This window comes from Patagioenas fasciata, chromosome 8 (assembly GCF_037038585.1).
Source record: "Patagioenas fasciata isolate bPatFas1 chromosome 8, bPatFas1.hap1, whole genome shotgun sequence".
NCBI classification, from domain to species: domain Eukaryota; kingdom Metazoa; phylum Chordata; class Aves; order Columbiformes; family Columbidae; genus Patagioenas; species Patagioenas fasciata.
In genome coordinates, this window is record NC_092527.1 from 11,917,813 (window position 1) to 11,931,045 (window position 13,233).

Genomic DNA, 13,233 nt, shown 5'->3' on the forward strand with positions numbered 1-13,233 from the left:
ATAGTTAAAATGTCATAATGTAGAAGAAGTAAAATGTCTTTGATCGGACTTTTTATACATTTTTACCAGTTGTTGTTAGTGATTTTTTGTTTGTGGTTTTGTTTGGTTTTTATTATTATTTTTGTTGTTTATTTTTATTTTATTGTGTAATGGTGGTTGTTGGTTTGGTTTTGTTTGTTTTGCTTTTACAAGATCCCTTAGTTCTTCATAAATTTTGAGAGGTGGGCACTGAATGTTTCTCCTGGGAGGATACCATTTGGGTTACTTTCTTGAATTTGTAACTTTTTACAATGTTAAGAATTTTAGAGAAATGTATTTTAATTTTGCTCAAATACAACGTATCGCTAAACAAATTTCATTCAGAGTCTATAACAATAGAACAGACTAAGAAGGAAGTAAAAGCAGCCACTGTTTTTGTAAATGTAGAATGATCTCAGTCATACACGTTCCCTTCCAAACAGTTCTATCCAAACTTCCAACTCCCACACTTTCAACTAAGCTTTGAAACTGGAACAAAACCAGATATATTGTTTTACCAGGAGAAGTGAACACTATTGTTTTGCAAAGCATGTTGTATTTTGGAAACTATTGGAATAAAATTTTGGACCATAAAAGCTAATCTAGAAGGAAGAAAAATCCCCACTTGGATTATCAAATTTTCAAATAACTTCATTAACTTACTCCTCTGCAATGCAAGGGAAGTATTATTAATATAACTCATTTTATAGGTAAGGAAGCTAAAATGTGCCGAACACATCTTGTCACAACCCTACAACTTGTTTTGAAAGCTTGGAGTAAAATGCACATGTTTCTAATTTCTACTCCCTTTCTCAATTTGTTGGACTAAAGTGGCTTTTTAATTTTTTTGTGTGGCAGGTTGGCTGAGGTGACTTTTGTTTCCTCACTACCCTGCGCTCCTCCTGCGGTAACACTGTTCATAAGACCATGCATATGCCAGGGAAGGGAAAGCACAAAAGGAAACAGGAAAGTGGTTAAACCTTACAAACCTTATTTAAGTGAACCGCGTTTGCTTTTGTCAGCCAAAATTTTTCTGATGGTGCTCAAGTAATAAATTACTACTGACATGTGAGTAAATAATGAGATGTGTATGTATATAGAAGCAAAAAATATTGAACTCTGTATATAGCACCTCTTGGCTCAGACGCTGACATCTGTTATCTAACTAATAGCCAGAAAATGGGCTACAGTCTACTCTGGTTTCAAAAAATCTTTTACAGTGAAAGGAGATACTACCTTGTTTAGAACCTTTTCCAGTCTGTGTTTTTCAATTGTTTCCAGTTTATTACCAAAAAATAACAAAGAACCACAATCAGCATCCAGTCTCATTGAGCTCTGTTGTTCTTAAAGAAAAATATTCAGCTAAGCCTGATTGATACTGACAGGACATTCAACATTTGTTTTTTGTCTGTTTTGTGCAGGAGCTGGAAATCGCATTGCCAGGCTTCTCAGAGTGGCAGGGGAAGGCTGGATCCCCAGCTAATGACTCTGCACAGAACGTGGCTTTCAGATGCCAGGAAGCATTCATGAGATTTCAACCAAAGTAAGCCTTGGGAGAAGACTGTGCATTTAACTTCTGATTAACCATAGGAAAGGCTAATTCATTTGCTATCATTTGCATAAAATATTCAGACCCCTGGCTCCCGTTGGCAGTTGTATTCTGTATTTATATGCTTAGAACTGTTTGAGGAAAGTGAAAGGGATGAAGATAAGAATGCAAATTTCACCATTCTTTAAAACCCTTACGTTTCAAGTAGGAGGAACATCCTCATTTCAGAAACTTCAATTCCTCTGTGCCAAGTTTCAAAAATATCTTGTACTTCTTTTCTTTTACCCCAAGTGCTGACTTGTCTCACTCTTTCTCAGAGTTGTATCCTCACTAAAAATTGGGAAGCCACATACCTGATTTTAGCACGGTATGCTGTAGTACCTGTGCTCATTCCAATGCTTTGAAGGGTACAGTGTGTTCAGGTGAGGCATGAGCCAAGTCTTGATGACAGGTAACTCAGCTGATCATGGAGTAAGTCGGCTCTGGTAACTACTGGAAGTCATGGTTCCTCTGATCCTTCACGACTGTGTGAAAGGCTAGAAATGTGGGTTCAACTTGTCCAAATGACCTAATCCACCATTGAAGGTGTGTCCTATGGATAAGATTTAGCTCTTGCTGACAGGCATGGACTGTGTAAATAAGATCATTCTCTTCACAGTCATCAGTTTTTGGGGCACTACTTTACAAATTATCCATGCTCAGGTGCTGCTTTGACACGTCGCCGTCCAAGGACAGTTTGGTGCTTTAATGTGAAATGAACTGGCTGCTTTCACCACAGCTTTTAGTAGACGACATTGTAAATGCTATTAATTTGTGCTCTCAAAGGAAGCTTTAGCAGAACAGCCATGTGTTTAATTAGCTTTCACAAAAAACTGCTTTCACCTTCCAATGCTTCTGTATGCATTGCAGTGTCTGAGACATTGCAAAGTCCTGCATCTCAGAGAGTGTTTCTCATTAGTCCCATCCTAGAAAGCCTGCCTTCTCCTGTTATGGCATTCTTTCTGCTAGGAAAAAATCATATGGATTTCTTGTAAAGAGGGCAATAGTGAGTTTTGGATGGGAGAGTTAGACCTACCTAGTGGCTCTGCTAGTAGGAAGTCTGTGTATTGGTAGATAATGAAATAGCATTGGTTAATTTTGATGGATAAAAGGAATGTGATGAAAGAAACATGGACTTTAAAGATAAGAACCAGAGTAGAGTGTGCATGGATAAAACAGCAACCATAGCAAAGTTCCCCTGTCCACTTCAACAGTTTGGCCTTTTTAGTTTGCCTGGTATTAAAGAATTGTTCACTATTCTATTTACTCCTGTTTAATGCCAGGTTAGCTCCTTAGGGAGCCTGCTATCCACAAGTGCTGAACCTATTAAATAATGGAACCTTGATTTATCATGCTAAGAGCTGTGAAAGCATAACAATCAAATGTCAACTCGGGCCATGTCTTAGTTTGATTACACTACAACAAAACAAAGGCAACTTTTCTCTCAAATAAGAAACTTCAAACATGGAGTAAACAAGCATTAACACATTGTCTCTTGCCTCACACACACTTTGTTTACTTTAACTGTCTTAACTGTCCTTGGAAAAAACATTCCCACCCCCAAGCTGGGGCAGGGGACTTTGAATTAGGTATGCTGAAGTTAACACTTCCAGTTTGAGGGTCACTGTGTCTGGTGACTCTTCTTAAGGGTCACCAGCAGCTTGCCCCATCCCTCCACTGTCAATCAGCATTGATAGGGCCAGAGCAATTACGTGCCCATGTCTCAGCTCGTGCAGATCACTGGCTGCTGCATCAGGATCACAGAACTGGCTTGTGCAACAGGCTGTGAAATGCAGCTGCCAGCATCTGATGTCTTGCCTTGTTTTCTGCCATCTCCACTCTGGGACATGGCAAAGGTTAAGTGTTCAGTCTTGGCAGCAGGCAACAGTCAGAGCTGGATTTTGACAGAACACATCTATTAGCCCCACAAATCTTGAGTTTCACTAACTTCCACCCTGGTTTTGCTAGGTTACTGGTAAAATTAGTAATGCATTGGAACACTGCACAAGCCTAGGATCCCCAGCTCATAGACTAACAGCTTTCTGGTATTTGGGAGAAGAGGACATGGCCACACTGCTGGAGGGGTACCACTGTGCAGGCTCCTCTGTCTATCAGATGTGTGTGGGGAGGGGAGGAGAAGAAGGGATTTATTCCTGTCTCATATTAAGAAGCAGGGTTGATTACTTCTAGTGCTGCATGTTGTTACTTCTGCTTTAATTCAGTTTCTTCAGAATGCTATAGCTCTGCTATTAGTTTTATTTGAGTTTCAAGGCCTAAATGCCTCTCAACTGTACAGAGTTTTGAAAAAATGTATGAGGCAGCTAAAATCAGGATAGTTTTAATTTGTCTAAATATGGATTAAAAACCACTGATATATGAAAAACTTTTCAGTACAGTCCCTATTAAGCAGAAGAATCTAAATTCAGGGTAACCTAACAAGGGATGTTCATAAACACATATGTGACAGTGAAGAAGGCAATATAAAAGAAACAATCTAGAGAAATACAACCCATAAGCATATATGTTTATTGTTTCGGGGGGGGGGTGGGGGGGGGAAGTACTCTTGTTTTATGATAACCACTGAAACAGTGAAGGAAACATTTTAATGAGATTTGAGGGAATTGAGGGAAATGGAAGAGCAGACTTGGTGAAGAGGTTTACAGTCAGAAGAATGACGGAATACTGTCGTCTTCTTGGCTAAGCTACATCTGACTGTGATTCAAGGATTTTAATTTCAAGGGGTCTTCATCATGTACGATTTATGAACATCACTGTCAATTTAGAATATTAAATGCCATCTGCATGGAAGGAAACCTTTGCATTTTATTAAGAACAGGAATTTCTAATATTATTGCTAGTGATTATATTGAATACTGGTCTAGTCATCGTGTGTAGCTGGCTTTGGATAAGAGTGGAATATAATTGCTCTTTAGGGAGAAAAAAGTTATATGCAGAGCCCAGAAACAAATGTTACAATAGGGAGAATTGTTTTTTTTTTTTTTTTTTAAATCAGAGAATAGGAAAGCCAGTGTGATACAATACATATGATTACAAAAAACTGCTCTTACCGATTGCCTCTTCTAAGGCAATCAGCAAAACTGATATGGATTGTAGAGCTGTGTACGCAGTTACCAGAATGGAGGATGGTGTTTTCTTCAGATGCCCTTTACAATAGAGGAGGGATGAAACGTGGGACTCCTGGGCGGTGGGAATGTCAGGGTTTCAGAGAAGGTTGCATTCAGAGTCAATGTGTGAGCTACTTTTTGGGGTTAAGTTTACTGCCAAAGAAAAATTCCTGAAAGTTCCCCTTTACCCCATTCCCCAGATAAAACAGGAATGGAGTGGTTCCATTTAGTAGGACTCGGATGATCCCGGGTTTGGTCCCTAATTTCTGTAGGTGCTGTAGGGTGGCAGTTGTTGTCAGACCTATGACTGCTCTCCAGGAAAACTGGAAATGTTGGGAGCCCTGCGGGAGATCAGGCTCTAGTGAAGCTTTCAGCATTGAAGTTTTCAAGGCAAGTAGCTTTAAAGAGTGTAGTTAAGGTGGGGGGTCATGTAGTTTCCATGCTTTCAACTGAGCAGCTACAACTCAGCGATGCGTGGGAGGGAACAGGGAAGCTGCAGAGGTGCTGATGTCCCTGCACCATACAGCAAACCTGCGCAGGTGAGGCTGCATTCCTGCACAGGTGGCCAGGCGAGAAGGGAGAAAACTTGGCCAGATTCCCTCCGAGTCCTGCCGCAGATCTGGCAAAAATTCATCATGACCTGTATGAGTTTGCAAATAGCTCTGCATCAGCAAATCAGGATTTGCTGGTGAAACGTTTCTTTGCCGGGAAATGACTGACCGGTTACTAAGAACAGTTTCTTCAGGAGTCTTATATACAAAATATTGGTGTTTGTGGTTCCAGTGGCACTTCTTGTATCAAGACATGAAAAATCCCTGAGCAAGCTCTTGGGTTGCTATACACTTAAAAAAAAAAAAAATAAAGAGGAGGGATAGGGAGGTGGGAAAAAATAGCATGTTACTGTAGCCCATGTAAGGACTGTGCCTGGTGAGTATGAGAGGCACCCATAATGAGAAAAACAAGTGTGGCTGTCCACAGCCAGCCTTTACATAACGACTGTGATTGATGGGACAGGCACTGCTGTGCTGGCTCTCTGTCTGGCTGCTTGCTCCAGCATTCAGGGGCTGCCCAAGGACTAGCCCAGGATGCATCCAAACAGCCTTAGGCCCTCGGTGATGTTTCTTTCATTGCAATTGTGCACCCTGTGTTCATCAAAAAGCCTGGTGCAGTTCCGTGTTGCTTTTTAAGGAGTCAAAGGCATGCTTTTGAAGCATTCACCTGCAGCCCTGTGCCTATGGTAGCGACTATATTTGAATTTCATAATGCTTTTTGCCATTTTGAAGGTCTTGGAAAGGACCTGTTAGCCTAGTAGGCCACCCTCACAGCAGGAAGGGGAAAGCTGATTGCTGGAATGGAGCCAGGGAAGGAGTATTGGGCCAGGACAGACTGAAAGTGAATCTGGAAAAGGGGTTTCATCCCACAGCACAGTATGTGGTTTGCTTGCCAGGATTTATCCTGGCATTGCTAATGCATTAATTGGCTCAAGACACTTGTGGCTTTGTGGTGCATAAACACCTAAGCCTCCTGAAGATGGGGTTAGTGTAATGCAGAGCTGGACTGGATTGAGACTTGCAAATCACAGGATGCAATGCTCCTTTCTGGGTTTAGTCTGGGAAATAAGAAGTGAATTTGCTTAGGCTATCTTTAAACCTTTTTCCTGTTTTTTAAAACGATGTGATTTTATTTGAATTTTATGCGACTTGAAAGTGATATGCATAATTCAATAACTCACATGTTCTGGTCTGTTTTTTAAACAGCTCACTGCTCATGCAAATTGATCTTCCCCTTGAAGTCTAGTAGGAGCTCTGTTATGAAAATCAGTATTTAGATTTTTTGCTGTTGTTGTTATGTCCACAAGCTTCAAATGTACATGTTACCGGGTTTCATCTTTGTCATCTGTGCCATGCAGAACGGGACAATTCTGCCGAAGTCAGAGTTGCCAGTCTACAGAGAGGGTGGGAGATAAGGCCCTTCATATTTTATAAAGAATGATATAACGTATATTTGAGTAGTAACCACAGAGAGAATTCCATTTTCATTAGTTTACGTGATGTACATTATACAAAATAAGGGTTGCCTGCAATTATTCAAAATTTCAGCTAAGGCTTAAAATAATTTTGATGTATTCAGCACAGATGGAAAGCCAGGGTTTGTTCCTGCTGCTTTTGAAGTTAATGGATATTTTGTGGTTGACCTTTAATGAGACCAGGATCCAACCCATAGTTATTAAATTGTAAGCTTTTTGTTGCCTGGTGACAATCAGATAACCTGCATTTGTCTAGCAGAGCAGTTAATCTTGGTGAAGACAAAAAAGCACATGCCAAAACTCAGTGTACAGAGTAAGATCAGTTCAGCATATATAAATGACTGGTAATGCAAATTGCCTTCACACGAAAATGGCTACTCACATTAAAGATTTCAGTGTCTCCAGAATCCTAAGAATGTAAAACTAAGAGCATCTTACTTCAGTATTTTTAGTGAAAAAGAAACAGTGAAATGCAAGATTTCCATATCCCTAAAGCAGCAGACAAGAACATCATCCTGAACAAGAGAGAGGTGGTGCTGCAGGGGTGCTGCAAACTTTTTACTCTCCAGAGTGAATAGAACTTCACGTAGCAACCGTAAGAACTGCTGCTAGAGTTTAGGGGTTGCGGTTTTGGGATTGATTCTGTTTTTGGTGTTTAATGCACCCTGAAAGCTGTCACCCAAATGAACCCCAGAACTGTACAAGTGTGATAAGTATCTTCTCCTTCCTTTTCTCTATGTCTAGCTTCAGCTCAGTGTAATAAATCACTCTAAATGTGTTTTTTATTCATTAGTGAATTAATTCTTCAGCTGTATTTAGCCATACGCTACCTTCTTTACACATTATTAAACAAACTATAAATATTTCACTCTTTCCTATTAATCTAGTCCTTTTGCTCTCCCCTTGCTTTTTCTCAGGTTTTTTTAACTCTCTTTTGCTGCCTCATTCTGTCCTTTCTGCTGCAAAAAAGCTACAGATTGGTTGTTCGGCAATAAACTTTTTGATCTGTAATTCCATTTCCCTTCTGTCCTCTTCACATTATGGAGACATTTGCTATTCGTTTTCAGGTGAGACAGCATAAATAATGTGTATGTGGAGAGCTGCACAGAGATGTAGATAGGTGCTTGTACAACAGTCAGGCAAGGCACCTTGCTGCTTAAGCATCTTCAGAAATGACCCTGATCACGTACCTGTGTCTCTTGAGGAAGGTGCAGGCTGGCTGGCCGGTGAGGTGTGAGATGTACCTCCGCCAAAATGACTCATTTTTGTTCCTATGTGAATTGCACACCTTGGATCCTGTTTGGAGGCAAGCGGTTGTTCACCCTGGTGTAGCTATTGAATGTGTCTGTTTTGGTGAGGAAAGTGGCACATCCATCATTTCAGCCTTTAAATGCCTCATAAATCTATGAGAAACTGCAACAAGGGTATGTGCACCTGTCTGCACTGGGTCTGAGGTCTCTAGAGACTTCTAAAACTATTCAGTTTTGCTGGGTTGACTCTGAGCACAATAGGATGAAAAATATTATTTTGTCCAAAGGAATCTGGGTTTTGTGTTAGTTTTGATTGTGTCTGTGAGTGAGTCTCACACGGGCCAGGAAACGTTTTCCACCTTTTCAGCAGTGAGAAACCTCATTTTCTGAGACAGTAATAAGTTTTCTTGCTTCAGCTGAGTCAGCTTGTGTTACACCCGTGTTGGGCTGTGCAACTGAGTGTGGAAAGCCGCTGTTTGCTGTGGGGAAAGACAGAGCTGTGGTGTGAGGCTATTCAGGTTGCTCACCTAATCCATGGGAAGATTATTTTGTTTTTGTTTTTGTGCTTCAGTTTCATTCCTTGGTAGAGTGAATTTGTAACTAATCCTGAAGCTGGTAGGTGTGTGAAGCCTTAGGCCTGGATCACATTGCCTAGATGGGGCACAGTTGTCTCATAAGCCATAGTCAGAGGGAAGTGATTTTCACCCTGCTGGTCCGGGACCTTCCTTGCCTATTTCCATGTGGAGAAGCAGTGATACACTGAGGGAAAACCAAAGGTATGGACATCTCTGATGGCTGCAAAGTGACACTCATTAGAAAATGTGGACATCTTTCTACTCAAAGGGTTTCTGGCTCCTCATGAGAGTCCCTTTGGTCTTAGTGGAATTTGCAAAACAGAACTGAGGCAGAAAGCTGAAGATTGGGAGCCTGAAATACCATCAAATTTAAATATGGAAAGATTTATTCTTCATGGCTCTGAGACAGGAAAACTCTTGTTCCTCATTTAAAGCATGTAGGACAAATCATGCTTAGATTTAAACATATGTTTTAGCTTTTTCTTGGCTTTACCCAAAATCACGAAGATACTGAGAGCTGATCATTCTTCTGTAAACTGTTTCTGTGTGACAGAGTGAACCCAGATTTTGATGTCATAGTTTCCAGGACCTCACTCATAGTTTAAATATATTATTTAGGATTTCACTAAAATCACAGTTGTTTGGAATGAGATATAAAATACAGTTGTAACTTTCATAGTTTTTTTTTTTTTTTATAAAACAATTTTATCCCATAACTTGTAACTTATGTACAGACATGATGAAAAGTCTGAAATATTTGCAGTACAAATAAGCAATCATCTATTGAGTGAAAATTCTTATTTTGTTTTGTAGAATAGATCAGAACACATGTGTTTCACCAAGAGAAGCAACCGAGCAGGTTAACAGCTTCAATGAGGTAAGCTTAACCAAAAAATGAAATATGATGTTACAAATTTTAAATTAGATGTCTGTTTTTCATTAATTCTAAGGTCCTGGAATAATGTAATCACTTGAGAATCTTACATTAGCTTTTTAACAGATCATTGTAGTCATGTTTTTGGAGAAAAGCTTAAAAATGGGATATGAGACTGCTATAATAATTTAAAAGCCAGAAGCAAGAGATTTAAAAGAAATTTGAAGCCAATTTGTGCTGTTTTCTGTTCATGCTCAGAAAGGAATTGAACATTCAATATTGACTGAGTGAAATGCCATCTTTCAAGAACACTTGACTTTTTCCTTGTATTACAGCTCAAATGTCTTCAGCTATCTATTACATTTTGTTTAAAAATAAGGAGTTCTCAAGGTTGCTACATCCTGCAGTGCAATGTAGTCTAAAAGGTATTCTTGTAAGATGGGAGGAGGAGACGGGTTGGAATGAAGAGAAGCAGCAAGGAAATCCAAATAACACCTGTGACACTTGAAACAAGAGCTCTTTTCACAGGGATTATGCCAGGAGGATGATGTGAGAGAAGAGCACAAAGAACCTGTCTGTGTGATCATGTCAGACAATGGATGAGCCTGGGCTAGGTTCTCACAATCGGCAATATACTTGAGGCCAAAACCAAGCTTTGCAGTTATTCAAAGTCAGAAACCTAATGAAGTGTCTCTCACAAACAAGGGTGTCCACATACTAGCACGGGGTACACTTACACACTACAAGGGCAATGAGCAGCACTGGACTTAAATAAGGAGCAGACAACATTTTTAAGTGTAGTCCAAGACACCACAACAACAGAAGCAGAGGGGAAAAAAGAGTCGGGGGAAGGGAACCCATTTCTGTCAAACCATGGAAAAGACAGCTTTGTTTCCATAATGAGCCAGAGAACATCTATGTCTATTAATAGAGACCTGACTTTCATTAGGGGAAAACCACGATGTGTCCTTTTAAAGAAATTCAGGCTTAGCTTCTCCTTACAATGAATTATTTCTTGTGCATTTGTGTCATTGTTGTGCAGCTCACTATTGAAAGTCTCCATGCTGACTGGTAAGGCACATTCCATGACCAACATAAGCGAGTATACTCAGCCTCTGTCTACCCAATTAAGGCCCTGAAGAAAACATTAAGTTATTGTTTCTTTTGAGAAGCCTCATTGCAAATAATCACCAAAGCTTCCACTTAAAAGCTTACATTTAAAATTCTTGCAAAGGATTCCTTAAAGGTCAAGATAAAAGAAAATCAGTGTAAGATATTCAAACAGATAATGAGATCTTAAAATAAAATAAAAGAAATTGCTAATAATCTATGGGGAACGAGAAAAGGTTAAATTCTGGTGCTTTCTTTTGTAAAATCTTAGATGGTATTGTGTCTCAGGTCTACGGTCAACCCAAATAGGCATGTGTCATAAGAAAAGAAATTCCCTTCTTAGATTAGAGAAAGTGATGTTCTCACTGCTCATCCATGGTTTTATACAGACCCAGGGCATTTCTTGTTCTATCTTATTGTTGCTTGTTTGTTTCCCATAAAGGAAGCTCTGAATTGAAAATGTCACATGCCTCAAGACACAAATATTGCTGTAGCAGATACCACAGAGATTTAGTTACATTCACATAAAATATGCTTATCTTTTTTTAACCTGAACTCTCAGATTAAAAAGCAAGAGAGATGCTTTTATACACCCCTCTTCTAATGTGACATATAAAAGCATTAATTTCCTTAGAGTGAAGAAATTGAGCAGGTTGATATTTGCTCAGTTTCTTTTCTATACGAACCACTTCAAAGACGATTAGATAATGAAAGCTTGGATTATTCTCCTCCTCTGCCCCAGCTGATTTCATAAATCCATCAATAAACTGGATATAATAGAAAAACTGCCTTCCTACCCTGGAGGGGCAGGAGCAGGTCCAGGGGCAGGGTTCAGACATTCTTAATATTCAGAAACACCGTGTGCGAGGCAGGGTGGTTTCAGTTTATGTGGAAAGCACCAAGTCTGGGCTTTGCTTTTCCTTCCCTCTCCCTGTTGTCCTCCAGGCAGAGCCCATGCAGGGCCCACGGGGAAAACAGATTCATTCACTTTCCCTCTTCCCACAGGTCTTAAATATACCAGACCTTAGGATGTCCACAAAGATGAAACAAAGGATGCTGATAATAGTAATACTTTTTCAGGGAGGGCCATTTGTGACAGCGGTGGCTCTTTTGGCCGTGATTAACTATCTGCTCTCTGTGAATGCAGTGAGCACGGACTGAGCAGCAGGTCTGGCAGAGCTGTAGCTCTTGGTGCGATAGGGGAGAGTGTGGGGCTGTGAGACTCCATTTGACACATTGTCTCCCATCGGGCTACAGCCCCCTGGACGTGCTGACCAACATGTCTCACCCTGCTGATCCTGCAGGGCCCCATGCAGGGACCTCCAGCTGGAGAGGGAGTTACCAATGGCACCTACTGAGAAAAGGTCTGTAACGTATTTCAGGGAACTCATTGCTACAGCATTTTGGTGAAAAACTGGGAGTATTTGTTCATTCAGTGTCTCGTTCTACAGAGGGATTAAGCAGCGTGAGTGTAGGTGTGTAGTATTTATCTCTAGATGTAAGAGGTTATCTATCATCTCAGTAATTCCTTCTCCTAAGACCTCAGCTCTTGATTTTCAATAATCATTGGCTGGAAAAAGAGATGATCAGTGGTGCACAGTCTACAGGATTGCTTGTTTGCAAAGATGGATTCTTTAGTACAGGCTGACCATCTACAATCCTTTAGTGCTGTGTTTTCTCTACCACGCAGGAGTATGATACTTTCGTGACTATGTTTTCTCAAAGCATTAGTAAAAACTACAAACAGGAGAGAAATATCACACTATCATTCTATTTTCCTCTAGCTTCCTGTGAATGTCTTTATTTTTTCCATTATCTTTGATCTGGGATAATGGAGGATGTTTTCTCATCTTCTAATGGTACTGACATAGCTCAAGTTCTTCAAATTGTCAGTTACTCTAAGAGAATATAAGAAGATATAAGAAAGTTTTGTCCAATTATAGTTGCTGCTTTTTCAAAGTTGCAAAATGCTGTTCTTAAGGGGCAACAATATGGTTGTTTTTCCAAATAAGCTTAAGGATTAATTTTAAGTATTAAAATATCCTTTCAATTGTGTTATCATGGATCAGGAATTAGTGCTTCAGAAACACTGATGTTAAGGCATGAGAGTAAAGCTGGAATTAGCATCACGTCTGAAGTATTTGAACTGAGATCGTCAGCTGATATAATATCCCATATTTTAAATTACTTCAGTGGTATTGGTTTTCCATGTAAGAGCTTACTAAAATTTGTGATGGTGCCCACCATAACCTAGCATTTCCTTCTCATATGTATTTTAGTTGTCTGTCTTCACATCTAACATGTTTTGCAACTTCTTTTAAATGACCAAGAGCAGGGGTGGCCCAACCGGGACCCAGAGGCAGGTCTGGACCATGAGACAGTTTCAACCAGCCTGTGCACAGGCTGGTTCATGTCCAGATTAAATATATTGCTGAGTGTGTACAGTGCAGAAGAGCACCCATCCCCACCCCTGTGGCAGGATGCCTGCAGTCGCATCAGGGCTGTACAGGTACTGGAAAGTATTGGAGAATTAGAGGGAAGTTGGAGGTGGTCAGTAAGATTTCAAATTAACTTGGGAGGCTTGAGAAGATTAAGACAAGGCTCTTGTTGCCTTCCTTTTGGGAGCAGTTGGTTAGCTGGTAGGTCTGAGGCTGGCAGAGTCCAGCC

At 40.2% G+C, this 13,233-nt stretch overlaps 1 protein-coding gene across 3 annotated transcripts in view; it reads left to right on the forward strand.

Annotated features, from left to right (window-relative positions):
* The window catches only part of FAM13C (family with sequence similarity 13 member C), a 127,386-nt gene that overhangs the window by 87,727 nt on the left and 26,426 nt on the right, over positions 1 to 13,233 (forward strand). For all 3 annotated transcript variants that reach the window (XM_071811708.1, XM_071811709.1, XM_065843567.2), the window contains 2 exons: positions 1,440 to 1,561; positions 9,396 to 9,459. In XM_071811708.1, coding sequence (XP_071667809.1) covers positions 1,440 to 1,561; positions 9,396 to 9,459 — 186 coding nt within the window. The remainder of the gene's footprint in view (positions 1 to 1,439; positions 1,562 to 9,395; positions 9,460 to 13,233) is intronic.